This window comes from Chionomys nivalis, chromosome 9 (genome assembly GCF_950005125.1).
Source record: "Chionomys nivalis chromosome 9, mChiNiv1.1, whole genome shotgun sequence".
NCBI lineage: Eukaryota > Metazoa > Chordata > Mammalia > Rodentia > Cricetidae > Chionomys > Chionomys nivalis.
The window spans coordinates 54,222,078-54,239,553 of NC_080094.1; the positions used below are offsets into that span (position 1 = coordinate 54,222,078).

Genomic DNA, 17,476 nt, shown 5'->3' on the forward strand with positions numbered 1-17,476 from the left:
CTGAAGAGGGATACCTAACACTAAAGACTTTGGAAATGCCTCATGGAAACCTACTGTAGAAACATGCTAAAATAGACACACCTATAAAAGAAGTTCAAATGGAGTTACCCCATAATGGAGGATGGAGACAATGTCTCCCTCAGGCAATGGTAGACTATCAAATAAAAAGCCCAATGCCAGATATGGGTTATCTCCTATCATGTTGTTGGTAACTGAGGACCATAGATTCCCCTAAATATTATAAGCTATAATTATTGCTCTTGTTTACCCTCTGGAACTTGATGGTAAGACTAATCATTGAACACACTACACATCTCAGTCATAGGACATGGAGACTCAAGCTGGTAGCATTCAGAAAGCTTCAGCTCTACTGGGTAGCTTTTACAGTGCTGTTTACATTACTGGGGGAGAAAAGTATTAAGAATTTTTAGCCGGGCAGCAGTGGTGCACGCCTTTAATCCCAGCACTTGGGAGGCAGAGGCAGGCGGATCTCTGTGAGTTTGAGGCCAGCCTGGTCTACAAGCTAGTTCCAGGACAGGCTCCAAAGCCACAGAGAAACCCTATCTTGAAAAAAAGAAAAGAGAGAATTTTTACACAGCCATGAACTCTATGAACTACAATGACTGTCTTGGCAAGATAGCCTCATTGGTACAATAGTGGCCTGAATGTTATGGGAGTCACCAAACACTTTCTGGTTGGATTTAAAACCCATTCCACAAGATAGAACTAATGCCTGGTATTGTTAAATGAGCACAAATCCCATGAGTGGTTAGGTCATAATACCTAGGGCCCTAGTTAAATTGCTCTCTAAGTTCTTATCTTTATACCCATAGATTAGTGCATCTCTCAACTCTCAATAGAGAAACTTCTTTTTGCAGAATATGACAATTAATACAAAGATCCACAACTTGGTCAATGTTCAGAGAACGAGACTGTGGAGTGCCTAGCTCTAAATGGAACATCTATATCATAGCCTTCCCTCAAGGTTCAGAGATCATTGCAGAAGAGGAGGTGGAAAGATTGTAAAAGCCAGAAGAAGCGGGTGTCTGTAGCCAAACCATTTTCTAGGCATGACAGTGAAGTTTAACAAATACATGACTGCACACATAGACCTGCAGATGATCAAACCAGCCAAGAGTTCCAGCATGGTTCAGGGAGGGGCTCATGAAATACCACCCTGACTGAGAAACTATTATCAACTCATGGCTGCTGGAGAAAGGAGGCTAAGTTTTTCTCAGATATAGTCTCCAAAAGGCTACCCATGCTCCAGTAGATGGTCCTATATCTATGCACATACAGATGGCACCAAGTAGAATCAGTGAACTTCAGAAAAGAAAAAGATGGCTGGAGAGATGAGTCAGAGGTGAACAGCATCATGTTCTTGCAGAGGACCCAGGTTTGGTGACAACAAATGTCTGATACATTCCTTTGGTCTCCAAGGGCACTGTGCACACATACATGCAGGCAAAAAACCCATACACATAAAGCAAAAATAAACAGGTGGTGGTGGTGGTATGGATTTAGTCAAAACATTTATGACTAGACATGGGGGTACACCTTTAATCCCAGCAGAGGCAGGCTATTGTGGGACAATCTTTTTGTACACTGTGAAGATGTGTCTCTGCCAAGGCACCTTCTGATTGGTTTAATAAAGAGCTGAACAGCCAATAGCTAGGGAGGACTTCTGGGCAGAGGTAGGAACACTGGGTACAAGAGAGGTGGGATTCGCCAGTCAGACGTGGTGGAAATGGAACACATGGTACTGAGCAGAGGTGGAAGATTATTATAAATGGGTTAATTTAAGTCATAAGAACTGGTTGGGAATAAGCCTAAGCATCATACTTAATAAGAAATCTCCGTGTCATTATGTGGGACCTGGCAGTTCAAAGAAAGTCTGACTACAGCAGGTAGACCTTTATGATTCGAGGACAGTCTGCTCTACACAGCGAGTTCCAGTCCAGTCAAGGCTACATAGTGAGACCCTTCGCCCTTCAGAATCTTCATGTCAGGAGGAAAGCCAACTACCTTAGACTGTTGAAAGCAGTTCTTCAACATTTTGCTCCTGGATCTACACGGTGTTAAGCTGGGAGCATAGACCCCAGCCCCTTGAGTCTATCCTAGCCCCCCAGGCCTGAGAGTTGTATTGGTCTGGACTTCAAATCCCAGCATGCCAGGGAGGGGTCAGGACCACTCCCACAGGGTACTTAAGTGAACTCTCAAAAGAGGAACACTGGTCCTTTTTCCTTCCTCCTGGTGGTGGTGGAGGGGGGGTGTCTAGGTCTCCCAGTTCCTGGTTCCCCCTTGGGGCAACCTGAGAGCGCAGGAATCCTATTAAACCTGGATATTTTTTAATTTGGCTTGTTTTGATTTGGCTTGATTGAGATTTTGCATCGGCAGAGAGCTTGCATTAGGAAAAATTCCTAATACATGGAGTGTTTATTAGGAGTTTTCATACCGGGCTCCAGGCATGGTGGAGCAACCAGAATACTTACTTCCCCAGTGCTAGAGGCCTTGGGGTGTCCTTGGAGACTAAAACACATCTTCAGTTCCCAGCCTCTGAGCAGCAGGGCCTCCTCATTCTCCCCCACCCAGGGTTCAGTGAGTCCATTTTCCCTCCTTTTGCTTTTCTCTCTCCATAGTCCCGTGCTGTCTACATTGGCTTCTGGGCATGTTGGCTCAGCGTTGCCACTTGAAATCAAGGTGCAGTGCAAGTGTGCCCTTTCCTAAAGGTTACTTGTCTCTGGTATTTCACAGCTTCAGCGAGGGTTAGGTCATAGGAACGCCAGGAGCTCTGTGTGTGTGTGTGTGTGTGTGTGTGTGCACGTGCACACACACACTTCAGGCTTCTCTGTTCACCTTCCACGTCATTCTAGCTTTCATTTTGTTTTATATCAACCAAAATATCTTTTCTTTTTCTTTTTCTTTTTTTCGAGACAGGGTTTCTCTGTGGTTTTGGAGCCTGTCCTGGAACTAGCTCTTGTAGACCACGCTGGTCTTGAACTCACAGAGATCCTCCTGCCTCTGCCTCCCTAGTGCTGGGATTAAAGGCGTGTGCCACCACCGCCCGGGCAAGATTTTTTTTTTTTTTTTTTTTTTTTTTTTTTTTATTTTCGAGACAGGGTTTCTCCGTAGCTTTTTTTTTTGGTTCCTGTCCTGGAACTAGCTCTTCTAGACCAGGCTGGCCTCGAACTCACAGAGATCCGCCTGCCTCTGCCTCCCAAGTGCTGGGATTAAAGGCATGCACCACCACCGCCCGGCCTCTTTTATTTTTCTTTTTCTTCCTAGAAAACAATCATGTTGGCGTAGGCCTTTAATCCCAGCACTTAGGAGGCAGAGGCAGGTGGATCTCTGAGTCTACAGAGTGAGTTCCAGAACAGCCAGAGCTACACAGAGAAACACTGTCCTGAAAAACTAACCAACCAACCAACCAACCAATCATGTTCAACCCTATAGGCAAAGCACTCTATTTTATTGTTGCTAATTTGTTTTTATCTTTAAGTAATATGGTTCTCATATTGCCCAGGCTGACCTTAAACTTGATGGTGTCAGCTATCCTCCTGCCTCAGCTTCCTCCGTAGCTAGGACCACTGGTAGGTACCAATATACCTGAGTCAAGAACTCTTTATATATTATAAAGCAGGCTGGAGAGATGACTCTTAGGTTAAAGAGCACATACTACTTTTGTAAAGGACCTGAGTTCTGTTCCTAGCACCAATATCAGCCTAAAAGTCCAGTTCCAGTTGCCCTCTTTTGGCCGCTGCAAGTACCCGTAGTCATGGGGATACTCTCTCTCTCTCTCTTTCTCTCTCTCTCTCTCTCTCTCTCTCTCTCTCTCCCTCCCTCCCTCCCTCCCTCCCTCCCTCCCTCCCTCCCTCCCTCCCTCCGTTTTTCCTCCCGAGAGAAAGTTTCTCCCAGGTTGAGGATTCAGGGAGGAAGTATATTCGCCAAAGATGTGCAAAGAATCAGACAGAATTCTCTATCAGGAACAAGCCTCCCGACACACAGAGCTGCTGTTTTGTACTTTTGCTGCTGTTCGCATTCCTGGAGTAACTACTGCCTTAGGACTGGGGACCAGTTACTTCTGCCTGGATAGTGAAGATCTTCGAAGAGGTAAGAAGGCCAAGTCACACAGAGTGCCAAATCTCGCCAAGGCAGCTGGGCTCATGCTGGCAGGCAGCAAGGAGAAAGGGAGAGCCGTGAGCTGGGGATGTCAGGTGTGGGACACCAAGATCAATCAAGTGCTAGCATGAAGATCACAGCTTGAGTGAAATATGGGTGGGTGGCGAATGACAGTTTGGGAAAGCCCACTTCAACATCACCCTTATTCAAGAGATTTCCGGTTAATGGTACTATAGTCAACTGAAGGGAGGTACTGGGGGCTTCTGACTGGCAGTTTCCCTCAGGGCCAGGTGTTGGCAGCTGGGGAATTAGCCAGACCAAGGAGTGAAGGGTATACACTGGGCAAAGCACAGATGGGCATGGGGTTATAACACTAATAGCAGGCGGGGGAGGGGATATGCCCGCAAAGTGGAGACCTCATCTAGTGTGTTTCCTCACAGGACACGGTCCCTACTCTCTAGGCCTGACAGAGGTTACCATGTCCAAGGAGTGCGTGGGAAAGCAGATGTTTCCAAGAATGCTTTGCAGTTCAGAAAATCCTGGGGTCCTTTCGGTTTTCTAATTTCAGTTAATTTGTGTCCCATACACAATCCTTTGTACTTTCTGGACCATAATTATATAAAGTGAAGTACTTGGATAACACTTTCATGACCCACTCAAACTTTGTAATTTGTGTTAATATAAGGGCATATTCCTTAATCTTTACCTTTATATGTACGCATGTGTGTTTGTCTGAGTGTATGTGTATGTACCACATGTGTGCTAGAGCCTGCAGAGATCACAAGTGGCATCAGATCCCTGGGAACTGGGAAACTATACAGTTATGAGCCAAAAGAACCATCTCTCCAGTTCCCTATACCCTGATTGTGGAGGCCCGAAAATGTGAGCCTATTTCCACACTGACCAAAGGTCAGAGAGTTGGAACTTACCTCTAGTTCTTTCAAGGTTATTGTGCTTCTACCTCAGACAAAACTCTCACCTAGATGTGGGTTAGAGACTTCTACTCTCTCAAGGTCATTGCCAATAGACGTGGTTAATAGCCAGACCTTGTACTCCAGGAATGGAGAAGTAGATTGTTCCTACCTAACTTAAACAAGAGTCTAAGGAGCCAACTAAGTTCCAGTTCCTATAAGGAGACAATTTTGGATTCCACCCAGGGAGGACGCACAGGCATTTTGACCATGGGAGGACGCACAGGCATTTTAATGAAGGTTTGAAAAGTCAGGATCTTTGTTGTCAGTGATGGTGGTAGGGGCCCAATATCAAACAGCCAGATATCTAAGAGCATACATGTTCCTATATGCTGATAGGACAGTGTTTACAAGGGACCACTGTCATCCCCAGAGCATCATAGGCCCTTCTCATATGTGCAAACCTAGCTTTTAGGGTCAAAGCCATCAGTGCTTTCAGTAAGAGCAGTGTTTGTAAGTTTTGCTCCCCTTGCCCTTTGAGCAGTATTGGAGAAGGATTTTAGGGGCCCCTACTTTGGGAAGCAGGGCTGTCCTGGGTCCGACCCTTAGGTGTGGGTTTTTATTCGCTATCATCACTTGTGTACTACTGTGCTTGGTATATGTGCAGGGTCTACAAATGACCACAGACAGACCCTGCTCTCAGCACCAGGAGAAGAGAGGCAAGAAAGCTTGAAGGAAGTGGCACTTGAGCAGGTAGGCAGGGAAAGAAAGGAGGGATCAATCAGCCGCACCCTGGAAGGGCACTGCAGGCATAGGTTCAGCTGCAGCGTCAAGCTTTGGGGAAGAGGTGAAGGTGAGTGGCCAGTGTGAGCTAGTCCCAGAGGGCTGTGGCTCAGCTAAGACAGGTAGCAGGGGCTGAAGGGTTGCCCACCCCCATGACTTGGATGGAACCTGAGACTTCACATGTGCAGGGTGTGTGCTGAGCTACACCTGGCCCACTGCAGTATTCTCTTCTAAGAGAAGGACAGTCATGACAACCACGATGGGCCTTACCAAAGAGCAGTGGGAGAGGAAAGGAGCCTGGTGGCAGCTCTGGTTTAGTAAACAGAGAAAAACATGGCCAGCGAATCCTGGGATGAGCCTAACACATCTTCTTCATGGAAGGTTTCTCTCCCCAGACATGGCCTGCTCTCCTTGTTCCTGTCCACTCTGGACACAGTCCTGACGTCACTCTAACTTAATGTTCATTCCCTCTAGACTGCAGGCTTCAGGATAGTATGTTTTTGTTTCTTACTCATGATACTCTTAGTGACTTGCCCAGTACATGAAGGTAATAGATGCACAATAAATATTTCTTTCTCCTCTTTGTGATTACCTTTTCTCTCCACTGTCTGTCTATCATCTACTATCATCTATCTATCTATCTATCTATCTATCTATCTACCTACCTATCTATCTATCTATCTATCTATCTATCTATCTATGTATCTATCTATCTATCTATCTATCTATCTATCTATCTATCTATCTACGTATTTATGTATCTATCTATGTATCTATCTACATATCTATCTATGTATCTATGTATCTATCTATCTATGTATCTATCATCTATCTATCTAAGTATCTATCTTCTATCTATGTATCTATCTACATATCTATCATCTATCTATCTATCTATCTATCTATCTATCTATCTATCTATGTATCTATCATCTATCTACGTATCTATCTGTCTACGTATCTGTCTGTCTATCTATCTATCTATCCATCTATCTATCTATCATCTATCTATCTATCTATCTATCTATCTATCTATCTATCCATCCATCCATCCATTTTTTAGCAGTGTCAGGGACAGACACGGGGCCTCAGACATGCTAAGTGGATCTCCACCACTGAGTGAGCTCTATGCACAGCTCCAGATTATTTTGTGACTGAAATGTTTCTTGTATCAAAACCAAGAGTCACATTGGAAGCATGATCAGAGAAGGGAGCCAGCGGAACATAATTTCCCCTGGTGGATCTCTGTAAGAGAAAGCCTGAGGCTAGCGAGTAGGGTTTCACCCTGTCATGTGCTGGGTCTATTTCATGCTGGGCCTTGACGGCCTAATCTGTGCAGTGAGGTAAACAGACAAAAATTCTTCTAAGTCCAGGATTCTGTGCTCGAAAAGGTCATCTTTGCCTTGCTCCTCTTTGCCTGGCTTCTGCGTCTCAGAGATCCATGGTCACTGGCAAACTGAAGGACAATATTTCATGATTTTAACCTGAGAAACGGAAGCAGTCTCAATATATTAAGGCAGAGAAGTTATCTCTGAACATTCTGGAACCGGTTCTGGGGAAAGGATGGCCATTTTAGTGATGAATCAGGGATCTGATTACTTTCATGAAAAGCAGAAAGAGACAGCGAGAGAGAAACAGTCCGGCCTGCCCTCTCTTGGACTCAACCCTGTCCCTTCCTTTCCACACTTGCAGCCAGAGCCCAGCAGGCCCCTGCCAGGATCCTTCCCCCTGTGCCCATGTGCACAGCTGTGTGGGGAGGTGCTGAGTGGGAGGACTTCTCTGAGGGCAAACTCCAGCCGGCTACAAAGCCAGCAGACTACTCACCGGAGGTCTCTTCCAGACGAACTGGATGGGGAACTTCTGGCTGTAAAAGAGAGAGGACTCGTCTGGCGGGAACTCGGGATCCAGATAGAGAACTTTCTTCTCCAGGCACTTCTTGTGGAGCTGCTCAAACGTCTTCTCTTTCACTCCAATAATTGGGAAATTGCGGCTGATGATGGCTGAATAGATGCCACTTGGGTGTCCACCCCCAGCCTCGGTGGTCTTTCCTTGGGCTGGGTGAGGCCCAGGCCCTGGGGACCTGGGTCCAGGCCCTGGGGACCTGGGCTCAGCCCCTGTCCTCGGGGCCACAGTCGCACTAATGACGGTCGGCATGGCAGGCAACTTTGGAAGGACGGCTTTTTAAAGAAAGCAAGATTCAGCTTCCTTCAAGGAAAGGAAGCAATTACAAAGCGGAAGTTGAAGCGATCCTTTCAACTGAGAGAAAAAAATGGCCACACTCACTTCAAAGTTTAAATCCTATCAGAAAGCTGGCTGGCTTATGAGCAGCTTAAACAGTCGAACTGTGATCCTGGAGCCATAGGTGTTCCTGAAGGAGAGGCACTAACACTAAAGGATTTCGAAGCGGTTTCTACCTGGGGGCTCCTACCAGCAGCATGCTTGCCAGAGGGAGAGAAAGAGAATGAGGGTTGTGTTTCAGTGGCCTGAAGACGCTTAAGCCAGGAAAACTAAAAATAGGCGTGAAGTGAGACGGTGAGCATGAAAGCAGAGGGGCCAGTGTGCGGACGGACTGAGAGGCAGAGAAGGACCCAGCTGGGCAGTTCTATTTGACATTAAGAACTTGTGTTGTCAAGACACGAGAGTATCTAAAACAGGTGAACACAGGAACCCAGCTAAGTGGGTTATGGGCTAGGAGAGATAAGTAGGCCACTGAAGCAGTGGTCACCGATACACAGAAAACAGTATTTGAACAGCTAGCTGGAATCCAAGCCATGGGAATTCTGGGGGCATATTCCATATCTTTTAGAGAGCATGATTTTTACTTTATAAAATGTTAGAATATCAGAATGTCACTTAATATTAGAGTATATTTTCTAGAATGTTCTGGAATCAGCTTTCAGTCCAACTGGCTAGAAAATGCCACTCAGCAAAATTTTCAGTCAGGGAATTCCCTCCCTTTTTGGGACCTAGACACCTCCTGCCTCTGACACACACTGAGACCAAGCCTACTATACAATGTTTACCCTAGTAGGTTATTTGTTTAGCCACACCACATCAGCACCTAGACAGAAGCTGGAAATGGATACTGAGCCAGGCTGGTGTCAAGTCCTAGGACGTCACGTGTGGACTCAGCCCACGGCTCACTAAGTGAGAATGACGGTAGCTGGGGAAGGGCTTCCTCCGGCTTTTTACCTTCACAGTTGCTCTCCCCATCCGAAGTCTGGCTGAGGAGAGGCTTGTCTGAGCTTGCAGCAGTGCCTATTCCTAAGTGAGTTTAGAAGTCTCGGGAAAGGGTGGGAAGAGACAGCTGGAATAGGGGGCATTGGGCAGGAGAGATGAATTGGCAGCAAAGCAGTTGACATGAGTTTGCGGATCTGAGCTTCCATGTAACTAGGTGCAGAACATGTCCACCATCTCGGTGCATCCAGGGAGAGGTGGGAATACAGACAGGCAAACCCCTAGAACGGGCCAGGTTGTCAGCCCCTGCAGCAGCAAACAACAAAAAGACCCTGTCTCAGATAAGGTGGAAGGCAAGGACCATTACCGCAGGTTGTCCTCTTCTATGTGTGCCAGGGTAAATGTGTACATGTGCATACCCCCATCACACACAGAAACATGCATACACACACATACCCCCCCCACACACACACAAAGAAAGAGAGTATGATTAGGTTTATGAATTTTGTTAATGTAACATGAAGGAAACCTATGTCTCAGCTACTGGAACTATCAGCTTGTCTTCCTGTCCCTCTAAGAAAATGCCCAAGGTATCACTACTCTTGAAGGAGAATAAAGAAGAGCAGTTTCTGAAGGCTGCCTGTCTAGGTTCAAAGTCTAGGTTGGCCACTAATGGTTATGAGTGTGTAACTTTAGCTGAGTTACCTTGTCCTTTCTTCCTACGAGCCAGTCTTCTCTCATGTAAAACTAGTATGACGATAGACAGTCTGTTGTTGGGTTGGTGTAAGGATTAAACAAGTTAACTCCTGTAATGCATTTAAAATGTTGTCAGGGTGTCTTAAGCACTCAGCAAGGGGTTAGGAAAGGCCTGAATTTACATCACTTTGGGGTTAGGCTGGGTTGAATGACCATTCACTCATGATGTCAATCAACTGTCCATCACTACAACAAAATAAATGAGATAATTAACTTATGTAGACAAAAAGGGTTATTTTGGCTCACATTTTAGAGGCCCCTGCCCATATCAATTAGCTCTGTTGGGAGATAACTTGTGGCATGGGAGAAACTTGTGGCAAAGCAGAAACATCTACCTCATGACCAGGAAGCAAAAGAAGAGGGGAGCTGTAGTAAAACATCATGACCAAAAGCAACTTACAGAAGAATTTATTTTGGCTTACATTCCACAGAGAGTTCATAACAGCGAGGGAGGCATGGCAGCAGGTGCTGGAGCAGGCGGCTGAGTGCTCAACAGCACACAGGACGTAGAGCAGCCAAACAGGAACTGGAGTGAGGTTATAACTGAGCAAAGCCCACCCTCGATGATATACTTTCAGCAATGATGAACCTCCGAAAAATTCCCTGACCTCCCCAAACAGTGCCACCAGTGTTCAAAGTGTTCAAACATACAAGTCTATGGGGGCACTTTTCAATAAAGTGCCATAGTGGTATACCAGATATAGAGCAATAAACATGATCTTAAGGAATATACACTCCAGTAGGGAAATACACAGTCATCCTTAGCACTAAGGCACATCCCTGAGAATGTAAAGTAGGGCACAATTATCTGTGGGGTAGCATTTCAGAGAAGGGCAAAATCGCTGCCAGTGGGTACTGGGGGGTTGGGGTGTCAGGATGGAATTGGGGTGGGTCTGGAAGGACGGTAAGCTGTACAGGTGGAAGCAGTGGAGGGTGCTGTGGTTAAGGAAAGAGAAGGCAGAATGGTAGCAGCTGCAGGTGGCTACATGGAAGAAATGTGGTGGGAGGCTCATATGCTGAGGAACTGAGGCCTCCCCAGTAGCTGCTGAAGCAGACAGCAGGGAGTCTTGGGGTCTCCAGAGCCAGAAACATTGGGATGCAATGCTATGTTACAATATTCAAGACTGTGCCAAGACACATTAGAACTCAGTGCAAAAGGAAGTCAGTGACACTGAGCTTCTTTATTTAAAATCTTTTGCTTAGCCTAGGTTTTTTTGTATTCATTTGATGGAGGAGGGTCATCTGTCTATGTGTTACTCTCATTGGTTAATAAAGAAACTGCCTTGGCTTTTTGATAGGGCAGGATTTAGATAGGTGGAGTAGACTGAACAGAATGCTGGGAGGAAGAAGGCAGGGAGGCAGTTGCGATGAAGCTCTGGCCCAAGATGTATGTAGGTTAGAATCTTCCTGGTAAGCCACCACCTCGTGGTGCTATACACATTAAGAGAAATGGGTTAACCAAGATGTGAGAATTAGCCAGTAAGAGGCTAGAGCTAATGGGCCAGGCAGTGTTTAAAAGAATACAGTTTGTGTGTTGTTATTTTGGGTGTAAAGCTAGCTGTGCAGGATCCGGGCAGGACGAAAAGCAGGCCTGCTCGCCTCATCACTACAAATGTGGTCACAAGTCTGCTTACAGGGGAAAGCCAGTTTGTGTGTTGTTATTTCGGGGCATAAGCTAGCCAGGCAGCTGGGAGCTGGGCAGCAAGAAAGCAGGCCTGCTTACCTCATGGCTACATTCATTTTGATTTTTAAAGACATGCATTAAAATATTCCTTATTTTGATTATTGATTGTGTCTAAAACAAGTGCCTCTTGTGTTATGATAGTCCCAGTCCTGTGTTCTATTTTTGAAGTTCACCTGTGGGACATGGGTATTTATTTCATTATTACTAATTATAGCTTATTCATGTTATGAATATTCTTTGATTAGGAGAGAGTATTTAGTAAAATATAATTAAAAGGAGTACATCTGAATTTGAAGATTGACTTGGTACTTTTGAGTGTAAGAAGCAAGAAAGGGACACCAACCCTTGAGCTCCTGAGTCACTGTCTAGGGCGAGCTTTCCGCAGCCCTGACCATGCAGGAGAGGGCGTCTGCAGGCGAGGGCTCTATGCCTGCATTGCTGTGGTGGAAGGCGACCCTGAGAGGAGCAGGCTCTGTTATCTATTTGGAGATTGCTTCGGCAGCTCTGCTGCTGCAACAGCCAGGGTGACTGCTGCGACAAGCCCCACACATGGGCCTCCTGAGGAGCTGCAGGTCGGGCTGCTCACTGAGCTCTAGCAATGGCTCAGAGCTTTGTGGTCTGTAGGAAGGGCAGTGTTTATACAGCATTCCAACAATACATCTTTAGATGTAAAATCTGAAATCTTATTTTTGATTTTTTGAGACAAGGTCTTGTGTGATACAGCTTAAGCTGGTCTTGAACTCACGATCCTTCTTCTTCAGCTTCCTGAGTACTGTGATTACAGGAGGGGCCACCAAACCTAAAATCTTTAAATCTAAAATCTACTGGCCATCAGTACACTTGATATGAGCAAAATATCATTTTTCCAAGGAAGCTAATTGGATGGCAGCATAGATCTCACGGGAGGTAGGAGGGTGAGCGGTCCAGAGGCTCCCACCCTCATCACCAGGGCACCTGCCCATCATCTGATATGGACCTCCCAGTCATCAGCTATGCTCAGGGAGAGCTTCTCCAGACTCAGGGTGGATGTTTTGGCGCAGTATGTAAAAGCTGCAGACTGAACTTTACCATCTAAATAGTAAGACAATAAAAAGATACTGTGAGAAACCAGGAGAAAAATAATCCCCCCTCCAAATATGATACATTGTCTGGCGCTTTCAAACGATGTTACATCTCACTTAGGAGAAGCCATTAGTACTTTTATTCATGAACTCCTGTGACTGTTTTAAAACATGAAAAATCTCATTGGAGTATAATCCTTGTTAGAAAGAAACTGTAAGGAGCAAAGTGATTTGTTCAAGAAATGTAGGAGGTGAGGGAGAACACAATTCTACACCATCCCTCGAATTAGTTCTTTAAAAGACTAAGAATTCTCCAGGGCTGAAGATGGCTGTAACCTATTACAAATTAAGAAGCACCTAGAATACTATTATAGGCCTTCAATAATTTCTCTTAGTAAATATTAACTGTGGGCAGAAAGACCAATTCATGAAGAGAAGCAGCTTGGCCTACTCACTCTAGATTAGAGAACTGACCAAGGAAGGGCAGATTGTCTGAGCTAAGCATAGTTTGACAGTTTGGGAACAAACCATCTCTTTACTGCAGATACTTCTGGGTGTACAGGACAAAGGTGTAAGTAAGAACGAACTGTTTGCTTACCAGATGAGTGAGTAGTCACAGAAGATGGCTTCTTCCTTAGGCCTAAGACCAAGATCTGCTCCACTCTGCACTTGCTGGGATAACGGCCTTTCTCATCAGCACACCTGAAATAGGTACAGATGGTATTAGGAAAAGGAGATGAGGTTTTTAATTGGTCACCAGGTCAGCATCTCCATCCTTGTGAGTTCTTCCTGTCTGTCTATGGAGTCATGGTCCATACAGGAGCCATATTCAGTAAGACAAAGAGATGTAGCAGGGACTAAGTAATCAGTGGCCACATCAATCTCCCTAAACCATTTAAAGGGCACAAAAGACACAGCATGGCTTGGACTTACAATCAAACTTAAAGAAACCAGATATTTAATTAATTGGTGCATGGAAGAATGAAGGTATCAATGAATACTTGAGCTAAGTAGTTTCATTTTGTAGGCAGCTGGAGAAAAGAAGATGAGGACAAAAAGGAGCTTCCAGGGTCAGAAATTGAAAATACAATAGCCTTCACCATTCATTTATATAAATAATATCTTCAAGATTTTCTATTAGTAATTTTTATTTTATGAACATGAATGTTTTGGCTACAGGTATGTAAATGTGCCATATGCCCTTATAGGCCAGAAGAGGGGAAGTGGGGGTCAGAGCTCCTGCAGCTGGAGTTACAGACCACATGGATGTTGGGAAGTGAACCTGGGTCTTCTTCAAGAGCGACCAGGACTCTTTAAACCACAGATCACCTCTCAATCTGCTAAATAGTGACTTAAAACTTGAGCTATCCATTTACTTGAAAATGCCAAGAGGGTAGCATAATCTGAGAAGAGCCACAGGTTTGTAGCTGCCTCACCTGCTGGTCAGAACACCAGAACAGAATGAAAACCTGCGGTGTGAGAACTGGTCCTGGTGGAGGTACTGGAATGAATGGCCATCATCCAGATACAGCTCGCCCACAGCAGAGTCCTGCAGAGTGAACCACAGAGGATCTGCTCAGGGCAATAAATTTATAGGAAAAAAAAGTCATCTTCCAAAGGAAAAGAGTAACATCTGAAACTTAGTGAAACGCCCGAAAAGCTGTACAAAGTTACACACAAGTCCTTACACATTCAATATCCAGTCACTCCTGAGTGGACGATAAAATAATATGAACAGCGAGGTTACATAAGAGGAGCACGAGCCGGGCGGTGGTGGCGCACGCCTTTAATCCCAGCACTCGGGGAGGCGGATCTCTGTGAGTTCGAGGCCAGCCTGGTCTAGAAGAGCTAGTTCCAGGACAGTAACTAAAAGCTACAGAGAAACCCTGTCTCGAAAAACCAAAAAAAAAAAAAAAAAGAGGAGCACGAAGAGTTAGGCTTTGGAAGGAAATTTAGATATGAAGTATGATCAGTAATGGCTTTCATGAAAATACTATCCCAGAATGTAACAGGAAAGTGCACAGAACAAAACTGAAGCTGAAAAGTATCACTGTATAGCAGATGAAGTCAACTGTCTTTAGAAGCCCTTCCTACTCTAAGGGAAAGGACCACTTTTGCAGCTACACACTACAGCCCTCCACATGGCAGGTTACTTATTAACAGTGTTTGCTGCAGGAGGGGTCTCTAGATTATTGCTGCATTCTGGGACCCCACATGGATATTAGAGCATAGTTTGGATGAAGACAAGTTTCAATAAAATGCATCGAAACAAAAACTGCAATTTACCTATTTTACAATATTAATAGAAATAAGCATACCTATAACAAGAATATGTGTTTGGCTCTGTAAGGCACTGCGGTAAGTGGGTAAGAGATGTGTATAGCACAGGCTTCACCTGGCTCAAAAGACACTCTCAACATTCCCAAGTCATAGTCAAGGAGACTTTAGTGATTTGAGCTGCCTGATGAGAATAGAAGTCACTGAATGGCTTAGGGTATACCAAAAATAATTACGACACATTATTTTATGGCACTCTTCTGTAGGAGACTGAATTTCAGAACTAATCTTCCGGGGCAGGCTGCATAAAAGATGTTCTTCCACTACCAGCCTGTGCTGACCTGAGAGGTAGACCCAGGAAACATATTTGTATCATTCCTGGATCTCAGAGTTCCTACAAAAAATGCCAGGAAGGGCAGATCTCACAGTGATTCAGAAATGATTCAGCCCTTGACTTTGAGATAAACACTGGGGTACTGTTTCTTATGAGACTCATTACTTTTTCATACCCTCAAAAGGTCAAGAGATGGAACAGAAGTGGGGGAGGTACCTGGCTTTCCAAATACCTGAGTGCTCAGAGCAACCCTGAGTCCGTATGGGGAGTCAGTCATCCAGCCTGTGGACTTTCCCACACTGGTCTTTATTGGCACCACACTTCCGCCTCGTTGGAACACTGGTATCTGCAACAGAGCAGCACTCTCAGGGATGACACACCCATACAAGGAACTTTATGTCACCAAATGAGATCCATACTCTTTACAGACATAGACTCAAGCAAAGAATATTTTTGGACAGAGAAATGGCAAGCATGGGGACTGTGAAATAAAAAGAAAATGGCTCAACTAAAAATGGTCCACTAAAAATTATTTATTTATTGTTTATAATTATTGCTTTGTGTGTATATGTATGGGCAAATTCATGTCATGGCATGTGTGTGAAGGTCAGAAGACAACTTTGTGAAGTCAATCTCTCGTCCCACTTTCATGTGGGTTCTGGGAATTGAATTGAGGTTTTCAGGCTTGCTTGACAAGCACTGAGCTAACTCACTGGCCCCAAGTCCTCATACTTTAAAATATTGGGACACTGTTTACCATCCCTCAATTTATTGTCTATACTTGTCTGTCTTAGCTTGGGTTCTATTGCTGTGATGAAACACTGACTGAAAGCAACTTGTGGGGGAGGAGCTTATATCATCTTACAGCTACAGTCCCTCACCAGGGGAAGTTAAGATGGAAACCTGTAGACAGGAACTGAAGCAGAGATCATGAAGAAACACTGCTAAGGGCTTGCTTCCAGGAGTGTGTTCACCTATAGTCCTTATACCTCCCAGGACCAACTGCCCTGGGGTGGTACCATCCAGAGTGAGCTGGACCCTCCGGCATCAATATACTATCAAGGAAATGCCACACAGACTTGTCACAGGACAATCTGATGGAGGCAATTCCTCAGCTGAGGTTCCATCTTCCCAGGTGATGCTAGTCTATGTCAAGTTGACAGAAACTAACTAGCACACTATCCTGACCTCTTCTTCATTTACATTTTGCTCATCCCATTAGAGGCCCAGAGTTACCCCTAAAAACTAATTTTTAAACTTGATCAGAAAGGATATTCTAATTTCGATCTTTAAAGTCCTTGTCAATAAAACAACAAGCACGTTACTCTAGAGACATGCTGAAGAGTGGATTTCTCTGCTTATGTAAGTGGACCAATAGAGCTTGTGTACACAATGTTCTGTGTCTGGGGAGATGACGTGTGTCCCTTCTCACAGCATCTGGACACTTTCTGTCCCTGCTTGTCAGCAGGATGACTGCTCAATTCTGAGGCTCAGAAGCTGCTTCTGCTACAGGAATCAAGGGGCCCGCACCTATCAGGAGCCGCCCAGATCACATGAGTGCATGTGTTTTTCTCTGAGTAAAGTCTTAGCAACGAAGACAGGACAAGAACGTGTGTGATTTGGGGAGAAGGAGGAGTAGTCAAGACATGCCCCTTGCCCCCAACTTAATTCACAAGCAGCAAGAAGGAAAGCCAACTCTCTTTTTGCTTTTTTAAATTCCTTCCTTGTTTAAACAAAACAAACAAATAAAACCAAAGAACAAAGTTATAGTGGAATGGGCTGCAGACTCGGAGTTCAGAAAACTTACAGGGGAGGGGAGGGACCTGTCTCAGTTCTACCACAACCTAGTAGTGATTCTGGACAAAAAAATTTCACTTCTGACTATCAGTTTCTTCATGTGCAAATGAAGGGCATGGTGGTTTGAATAAGAACGGCCCATATAGGCTCATATATTTGAATATCTGGTCACCAGAGAGTAGGGCTGTTGGAAATAATTAGAAGGATCGGGATGTGGCCTTTTTGGAGAAAGTGTGTCGCTGGGGATGGGCTTTGGGATTTCAAAAGCTGTCATCAGGCCCGGAGTCTCTCCGCTTACAGACCAGGATGTGCTCTCAGCTACTCCTCTAGCACCACGCCTGCCCCTTGCCATGCTCTCTGCCGTGATAATAATGGGCTAAGCCTCTGGAACTGTAAGCAAGCCCCCGATTAAATGCTTTCTTTTATAAGAGCTACCTTGGTCGTGGTGTCTCTTCACAGCAACAGAACAGTGGCTAAGACAAAGGGATCAGGGTAGAAGATTACTAAGGTCTCTTCTGGGTCTGAAAGTTGATTCTGGAACCAGTTTCTTTATAACGAAGTTTGTTATTTGACAATT

General features: G+C 45.0%; 2 protein-coding genes across 2 annotated transcripts in view; both read right to left on the minus strand.

The window, feature by feature from the left end:
- Nucleotides 1-8,257, minus strand: part of Capn3 (calpain 3) — a 44,839-nt gene extending 36,582 nt beyond the window's left edge. The window contains exon 1 of the mRNA XM_057780570.1: nucleotides 7,638-8,257. Within this exon, the coding sequence (XP_057636553.1) occupies nucleotides 7,638-7,967 (330 nt within the window). The 5' untranslated portion in view covers nucleotides 7,968-8,257. The remainder of the gene's footprint in view (nucleotides 1-7,637) is intronic.
- Nucleotides 8,258-10,203: 1,946 nt separating this feature from the next.
- Nucleotides 10,204-17,476, minus strand: part of Ganc (glucosidase alpha, neutral C) — a 57,992-nt gene continuing 50,719 nt past the window's right edge. Inside the window, exons 21-24 of the mRNA XM_057780340.1 lie at nucleotides 15,335-15,448; nucleotides 13,928-14,040; nucleotides 13,090-13,193; nucleotides 10,204-12,501 (exon numbers count right to left, since the gene is read on the minus strand). Of these exons, the coding sequence (XP_057636323.1) occupies nucleotides 12,392-12,501; nucleotides 13,090-13,193; nucleotides 13,928-14,040; nucleotides 15,335-15,448 (441 nt within the window). The 3' untranslated portion in view covers nucleotides 10,204-12,391. The remainder of the gene's footprint in view (nucleotides 12,502-13,089; nucleotides 13,194-13,927; nucleotides 14,041-15,334; nucleotides 15,449-17,476) is intronic.